The sequence below is a fragment of the Bubalus bubalis genome, chromosome 9 (genome assembly GCF_019923935.1).
Source record: "Bubalus bubalis isolate 160015118507 breed Murrah chromosome 9, NDDB_SH_1, whole genome shotgun sequence".
In the NCBI taxonomy this organism is placed as follows: Eukaryota; Metazoa; Chordata; class Mammalia; order Artiodactyla; family Bovidae; genus Bubalus; species Bubalus bubalis.
The window spans coordinates 63,768,655-63,776,728 of NC_059165.1; the positions used below are offsets into that span (position 1 = coordinate 63,768,655).

Consider the following 8,074-nt stretch of genomic DNA (forward strand, 5'->3'; position numbering starts at 1 on the left):
GGGATTCCCCAGGCAAGATTACTGGAATGGGTTGCCATGCCCTCCTTCAGCAGATCTTCCCAACCCAGAGATTGAACCCAGGTCTCCCGCATTGCAAGTGGATTCTTTACCATCTGAGCCACCAGGGAAGCCCAATATATTACATGGAAATAGATGCTGATTTTGAGTTCGGTAGAACTTCAGTTAGGTACTGTTAGCAGCCCCATTTGACAGAGGAGGCTGTCCAGGTACGGGAGGATTAAATGGCCAGCCAAAGAATGCAGAGCTGGAAAGCATTAGAGCCAGGATCAAAACACTACCCAGCTCTGGAGTCCATGCTCATAACTATTGTGCTTGTATTAAGTGTCTGTGCTCTGTGCGTGCTCAGACGCCAGTCGTGTCCAATTATTTGCGACCCTGTGGACTGTAGCTTTCCATCTCTGTATTCTTTGGTTGGCCATTTAATCCCCCTGTGCCTGGACCTCCTTCTCTGTAAAATGGAGCTGCTAACAGTACCTAGTTGAAGTGGCACTGAACTCAAAATCAATATGTTGCGTGACGTACAGTGCTCAGCACTGTGGTTGGCGCACAATAAACACTCAACGAAAGTTACTTCTCAACCTTGTTCCAGCCTCTGTGTTCTCACTTGTGTTCATGTCTGTGTCGACCCAGAGCAGCTCCCGGCTGGTGCTAGCTGGATGGATGAGAAGCAACCTGCTCTTGAAGATAAGCCCTCCCACCATCCCACCCAGGACTTCTCTGCCCCAGATCCTTCCTTCAAACCGCTCCCTCAAGAGAGCTCCCAGTCTTGAAAAGCTCCAGGGTCTCTTCAGCCCCATGAGCAAGTGAGGTCCCGCCTGCTTGCTCTGGAGATGATGGTGCTTGGCGGCAGGGCTCCCAGCCTGACCTGCACTCTAGGAGCCCCACACGCAGGACCAGGGAGTCATCCCTGGGGCCCAGCTCAGAAAGCACAGGAGGGGGTGGCCCTGGTTTCAAACACACACCCAGACACACCTCCTAACTGTTTGAGGGCAGTGAGGGCTCAAGGATGCCCAGCCAGCACAGACTCACCCAGACCGGGCTCTGAGGAACACACAGGGGGTCAGGCCAATCCCCTCAGGCCAAGCCAAGGAGTCTTCCAGCAAGGCCACTAGATTTCATCCATCACACTCCCAAACCCAAGTCTCCCAGCCCAAAGGGAAATCGTAGAAAACAACACAAACAAAACCTTTTTTAAGAAGAAATTCTTGCATGTACCTGAAGTATGAGTGACTGCTTTCTTTCCCGTCCTCCTCAACTTCCCCATCCTCAGGAAGAGTGGGGAGCAGGTGCAGGCATCCCCCTAGTCAGGAACAGAAATCAGCCACCGGGGTGTGTGGGTCAGGAGAAGGGGACAGGGAGCCAGCACTGCGTGACAGAGTGGCTGTGAACATGGGGCATGGCGGGCGTGACCGGGCACTAGAGGACGGTTTCAACAGGGGCCAGCGTCCACGTGCACAGCCCCGGGTGCAGCACACGGTCCGCACCCACCTGCTTCAGCCTCAGGGCCCTCTGCTGCGGTACACGGGGTGAACCTGGAGTCGGGGCACCAGACAACATGTCCACGCGGTCCAGGTAGGCAGGGGCTCGGCAGACATACGTTGCTCCAAAGAGCAGGGAGCTGGAGAAGGAAAGGCAGAGGGGCAGTGAGGAGGAGGGAGGTGGGGGCAGGTCCAGGGCAGCCTGTCGGGCAGCAGCTGACTCTCCCCAGCTGTGTCAAGACTCCCTGAGGAGGAGCATGAGGGCAAGTGCTCAAGTGCTCAGGGTCCCAGGTCAGATGGACCTGGGTGTGAATCGCAGCTCTGCTCTCTATGAGCTGTGTGAGCTCAGGCACATTACTTGACCTCCCTGAGCTTGTTTCTTCAGCTGTAGAATGCAGATGACACCAGTGTTTGCACCTCAGGATTATGGAGATGATCTCTGTGAGGTGCCTAGCATATAGTACCTGCTCCATAAATGGAAGCCACAAGTATTATTCCAAAGCATCAAGTTAGTGCACCAAGTCCAACCCTGGGAGTGGAATGATTTATTTACAAACCAGTCTCTGATCTCTGCACCTCTCAAGTGTTCGGGCAAACCCTGCTCCCTCCCCTTTGTGGAGGCACTCCTGGGACAGCTGCCCTCCATTGGGCAAGTTTTCCAGCTAGGAGAGAGGAGTGGGAGCAGCCAGGGTCACTTCCTGGGTGTGTGGCTGAACATGGGATGCAGGCTGAGCTCTCCTCTGCTGACTCAGACCCCAGGGTCAAGCCACCCACTAGTAGGGTGCAGGGTCTTCTTTCGAGACCAACAGGAGAGCCTGGGCTTGGGTGCCTCCCTCCAGAGGGGAAAATGAAGGCCTGGGGGCTGCGGTCCCAGGCCAGCTCCAGTCCCACGACAAGCTGAGCCCTGGAGCCTTGCCCCCAGTCACTTCCCCTCTTGCGTGCTGATCATCAGGTGCTGGGGGCTGTCTGCTGGTGGTTCCTGCCACCACCAGCTCCTGCTCCCTCACAGTGTGGCTGCCCTGGGCCTGGGCAGCTTTCCTGTGGACTCCTGGCCCCACAGTGGAGAGGCAGGGGGCCCAGGGCTTATGTGTAGCCCCTCCTCGGGGCTTCTGTAGTAAGGCACAAATCCTGAAGCATGAAGGAGGAACTGAGGCCCGAAGGCAGTGTTGCTGGAGAGAGGGGTGTCCAGGCCACTGTCATGGGAATGCCCGGCTGAGACTAGCAGGATAGGGCAGCAGGCGGCTGAGTGAGAGCGCCCAGCGGTGAGGTCTGCTGGGCCAGCCTGGGCCAGGGGGAGACAAGAAGGTCAGCCAGGCTTCCAGGTTCTGCCTGACACCCAGGGCTGGCCTGGGCCTCCACTCCACAGTAGCACTAGGAGCAGAAGGGAGAGGCGTGCCTGATCTACAGAAGGGAAGCTCTCAGTGGTGCAGGTCACCCCCTCCACCCCCCGCCCAGGGCTCCCAAATGGGATTAGAACCCACTCATCCCACCACCTCCATCTTGCAGGCACAGAGATCGGTGCCAGCTTCATGGTGCTGGAAGTGGCTATTAGGGATTCTGTGGGGCATGGGCTTTAGGTCAAATCCCAGGACTGCTCTTGATAGCAGCATCTCTGGCCAAGTTGCTTAACTTCTCCAAGTCTCATTCCATAAAATGGGAATAATAACACCTACCCCATAGGAGTCTTATTAGGAAAAATGAAATGGCACACATGAATCATTTGTCTGGGAGCCTAAGAACTAAACAAATAGTAGCTACCACTATTATCTGTCTTTATAAGGAAACTGAGAATCATGAAGCTTAAAACACATTTCCCAGGCTACTTTCCGAGTAAGTGGCCGAGCTAGGATTGAGTGAGGCAGTCTGTCTCCAGATTCTGTGCTCTTAACAAATGACACACTGCTCCAGCTGGCCCTGGGGGGCCTGGCCAAGCCTGCTGGGGTCAGGGCCCTGGGAGAGGTCTGAAGGGCCCCAGGGCACCCAGTGCTGCCTCACACACCCTCTGTGTCTCCCTGGGCCCAGGGTGCCCAGTGCTGCCCTGCACACCCTCTGTAGTCTCCCTGACTTGAAGGGCCCAGGGTGCCCAGTGCTGCCCCGCACACCCTCTGTGTCTCCCTGACTCACAGAGCCGTCGCCGCTGATTGTCCTTGTGCAGCAGCGGCAGACCTGCGCCTCTCTCCTGGTAGGAGGGCCCCGGGAGCCTGCACGTGACCTGCCAGGGAGGGCCAGGCTGGGAAAGCTCTCCTCCTTGGAGCGATAGTAGGGGAAGAAGCCGCTGGGCAGCTCTGAGTCCTCCTCTCTGACACTCTGGTCTCCTCCTTGGTCCCTGAAGACCTCAGGCCGTGGGGCCAACTCCTCCTCAGCCAGGAGTTGCCCGTAGGTGCGGAAGAAGGGCAGGTACTCCAGGGCCACCAGGGGCCCATGGGAGAGGTCAAGGTTGCCGAGGGACTCGCTGCCCCCTGAACTGGTGGCCTGCAGTTGCTGGGATGGGGGCTCTGGGCTGTCTTCCTCCAGGAGCCTTGGAGAGGACAAGACTCTGGGCTCAGCCTTGCAGCTCTCCTGGGACATCTGGGAAGAGAAGGGTGTTCCATCTGTCATGGCACCCAACTCCCTCAGCCCCTCCAGCTTTCCCTCCCCTGCTCTTGCCAACGCTGGAGGCTAGAGGGGTTTTCCAAATGCGGCTCTGCTTGGTTAAACCCAGGGTGGCTCCCAGCCAGGGTCAGGTTACCCACAAGCCCCAGGGCACCCAGCCTGCTGGACCCGCAGTCTCACAGTGCCTCCTTCTCCCTCCTGGAGACACCAGTCAGCCTTCTGTCCTTCCTACAGTCATAACAAGTAGGTCCTGCTCCAGAGCCTGTGCCCAAACCTGCTCTTAGCCTCTCAGCAAAGAGGAGCATTTCCAACCCCCACCTCCCCCAGCTGACTCTGGATCACCTCGCCCTTCACTTCTACACTGAAAGAGTTTTTTTGATCAGAGGTCTGCCTGCTCCATGTGTGAGCAGTCTTTTCTCACTCAACTGATACTTTTCCAACAAGTGATGGGTCTAACTTGCTGACTTTCAGTGCATCTAGAATGCCCTACGGACTTCCCAGTGGCTCAGTGGTAAAAAAAAATCTGCCTGCAATGCAGGAGCCACAGGAGACACAGGTGGGGTTGATCCCTGGGTTGGGAAGATCCCCTGAAGGAGGGCATGGCAACCCACTCCAGTATTCTTGCCTGGAGAAGCTCCATGGACAGAGGAGCCTGGTGGGCTATGGTCCATGGGGTCGCAAAGAGCTGGACTTGACTGAAGAGACTTAGCACACGTGCACATGCCCTACACTCTGTCCACTCCAGCCATGCAGACCTTCTCTAGGTCCTTCTTACTTGCCAACTATCCTCTTGCCACAGGGCCTTTGCATGTGCTAACGCTTCTGCCTGGACTCTCTCCCCTCTCCTTTCTCCTAGTTGACAACTTCTCCAGCTCCTGGCTTAGGGTCTCTTCCCTAACTCCTGGCTTGGTTGTGTCACTCTACCATTGACTCCCACCACCCTGGAACGTCTCATTTCAGAGCACCCATTCCTCTGATGTGAAACATTTATCTGCATGATTACTTGATTAATGCCTTTCATCTCACTGTTTATAAATTCCACCTAGGCAGAAGCAGCAGCAGGCAAGGCCCATCTGTCTTCTATATCCTTGGAGTCTACAACAGCCCTGACACACAGCAGATACCAAATAATGAAAGAATAAAAGGAAGGTTGAAGTGAAAGAAAGAGGGAAAAAGAAAGAATGCTGAACTGGGCTTGGCCAGGAAAAAGTCCTTTCCAGACTCAATGTCACCAGGAGGGAGAAGCCATGTCTTAGGGCAGGGTGGGGTGGAGAATGAGGAATTGCTGTCCAGGCCCTGAGGGGACAGAGGTACCCAGAGCACCTGTCAGTGAAAGGCCAGCCCATGTTCCACCTTTGTTTGTCAGGACCATGGGTATATAGTGGGGTCTGTGGGTTGCGCACGTGGCTTCTGGGTCACACAGGAGGGACCTACTGTGTTCTGACCCTGGCCTTCTTGATCCTTGATGGGGCCTCTGGGCCTGGAGTGCCACCTTCTGCCACAGGCCATGTGGTCCATGCTTGCCCCAACTCCTGTGTACAGCTTGAGCACAAGGTCCCCATCCCAAGTCTTAACCCTTGGTCAGTGCCTGCTACCCTGCTGACCATGAGCTCCTGGAGACAGGGGACCAGGCCCTCCTCTGAGTCACACATGCCCCACTCAAGCCACTTTTGCTGAGTTTCTGCCACTCCCCAGACACCCCATGGGCACTCCCAGAGAGTCCTCTCTCTCTGGGAGTCCTTAGAAGCACATGAGGACAGACTCGCCTTTCCAGCTTTGCTGGGTCAAGAAAACAGGACCGACTAGCAGTGGTGCCGGGGTTTGAGCCTGAGCCTGCCCTGCTCTGAAGCCTTTTCACCGTGACTTACATGGCATCGAGAGTTGAACCACGTCCCCTGTAAGATAGGAGGGTCCTAACCCCTGGTAGCTGTGAATGAGTCCTTACTTAGAAACGGGCCCTTTGCAAATGGAACCGAGTCAAGATGAGGTCATCCTAGATTAGAGTGGACTCCAAATCCAATGACTGGTGTCCTTATAAGATGAAGAACACTTGGACACAGACACAGGGAGAATGCCACGTGACAATGGAGGCAGAGATCAAAGCAATGCTGACACAAGCCAAGAAATGCCAAGGATCGCCAGCAACCAGCAGAAGCTAGGAGAGGGGCAAGGAACAGACTCTCTTTCTAAGCCCTGAAGAAGGACCCCGCCCACACCTTGACTTTGGCCCCTGACCTCCAGAACTGTGAGAGAATCAGTGTGTACTGTGTGAACCACCCGGCGTGCACTGACTTATTTCAGCGGCCTAGGACACTACCTCACACGGGTTGGTTGGATGGCTGGTTGTGTGCATGAAGGGCTCTGACACAGAAGACTGGCAGGGCTCTTCTGGCGAGCAGCTTGTGGGGAGAGGCCCATCGCCATGACCACGGGCCCCTCTGTGGGCTGGGCTCACCTAGGCCTTACCCTTCCTGCCATGTGGTGGTGCTGGCCCAGTGTGGACCTCCCAGTGGTGGGCCAACAGCTCTCCCAGACCTCAGCCTTTCCCACCTGGGTCCTGGCTCCACTCCACCAGCCAGCCTGGACTGAAGGAGGTCAGAGCTGCCTCCACTAACTCTCCAAGGGGCTCAGCCAAAGGTGGCCAGTGCACAATGCTGTTTACACTATCTCCCCCCGGATGCTACCTCCAGCGGCCGTTGGAGAGTCAGCAGCAGCCCTGAGTCATGATAAGATCAAGCTTCATCTTCAAACTCTGGGTGAAAAGACAAAGCCTCCTCAGAAGGTCCCTTCCTCCTGGCCTCCTCTTCCCCCTGGGAAACCTCTGTGCCTGGCAGAGAAGATTCCGTCATGAAGTCACAAGGCCTGGTGCCAGGCAAGAAAGCCAGATGGCTCTGTTACCATGGAGACTCCTGCCCAAGCACCCAACACCTGTGATCTTCACCTGCCTCTTAATTCAGCTGAATCCAGAGCCTTCCCAGAGGCTCAGGGGGACAAAGGGCAGGCAGGCATCTTCCGGAAATCAGATCAGTTCTCCATGACGGGTCCAGTGAACTCACTGGGAGACTTGTGCCCGGAGACTCACAGAGTCCCCCAGGGCCTCCAGCAAAAGGTGAGGAGGGATCTAAAGTATCTATTCTGCTGCCTGGGACCATCTGGACCTCTCCTTACCTGGATGCCTCAGGCTCCTTGGGAATGCAGCCAAGGCCTGAATCTCTGGTCTCCATCTCTGTGGCTCCTCTTATATTGTTCTTCCCTGGTCACTAGTGAGCACGAAGTGAGATGGCTGTGCAAGGACTGATTGTGCCAAACGTCTACCTTCTCCCACGGAGCCAGCAGCCTCAGCTTCTCTCCCAGGCCTGGTGCTCCTGCTCAGAGAAAAGAGACAGGCATTTGTCATCATTTGCCTAGTTTCTTACCCCACTGAATGATTCCCACACAGTCCTCTCTACAGACTTTCAAGCTGCAAAGTGCATCACTATTAGGCTACTGTACAGATTGTAGACTTGAGCCTCAGTACTAGGACAGCCTGGAGAAGCAGACTTCAGAGTTAGTCTTTAGCCTAAGGGCTCAAGACAGGAGATCCCCAGCCCACCATGGAGTGGAGGTGAGGGGCACAAGGCCTGGGTGTCTCCAGGACCACAGGTTTACCCAATGGGAGATTCCAAGCAAAGTGTGACTCAGTGGACCCCTAGGCCTAGGCAGGGCTCCCCCATCTCTCTGTCAGCTTTTATCTTTTAATAGACTCAATTCCTGAATCCATATGGAATTTATTTTTTGTAAGTGGTAACAGATAAGGTCTAATTTTTATACGTTGAATGGTTAGTCAGTTGACTCAACATCATTTATGGATACATCATTTCTCTCTCAACCTGATTTAAAATACCAAATCATAACCCACATTCTAAGTTCTTAACTGTTTCAAACTCAATTTAGTTTCTTGAAATTATTGTTTTGTCCCTCTCTTTTGACTTGCTTGGTACCAA

The 8,074-nt window shown here is 55.0% G+C and overlaps 1 protein-coding gene across 2 annotated transcripts; it reads right to left on the bottom strand.

Annotated features, from left to right (window-relative positions):
* Positions 1 to 866: 866 nt before the first annotated feature.
* On the bottom strand, positions 867 to 7,698 carry LOC112586910. Of its 2 annotated transcripts, XM_044948672.2 has the most exons (3): positions 7,260 to 7,698; positions 1,510 to 1,639; positions 867 to 1,321 (listed from the first exon to the last, which is right to left on the bottom strand). In XM_044948672.2, the coding sequence occupies exons 1-3, from the start codon at positions 7,313 to 7,315 to the stop codon at positions 1,130 to 1,132; spliced, it is 378 nt and encodes a 125-aa protein (XP_044804607.2). In that variant the 5' UTR covers positions 7,316 to 7,698; the 3' UTR covers positions 867 to 1,129. The 2 variants fall into 2 exon arrangements, with proteins under 2 accessions (XP_044804607.2, XP_044804608.2); XM_044948673.2 differs by having other exon boundaries at positions 867 to 1,639.
* Positions 7,699 to 8,074: the final 376 nt, after the last annotated feature.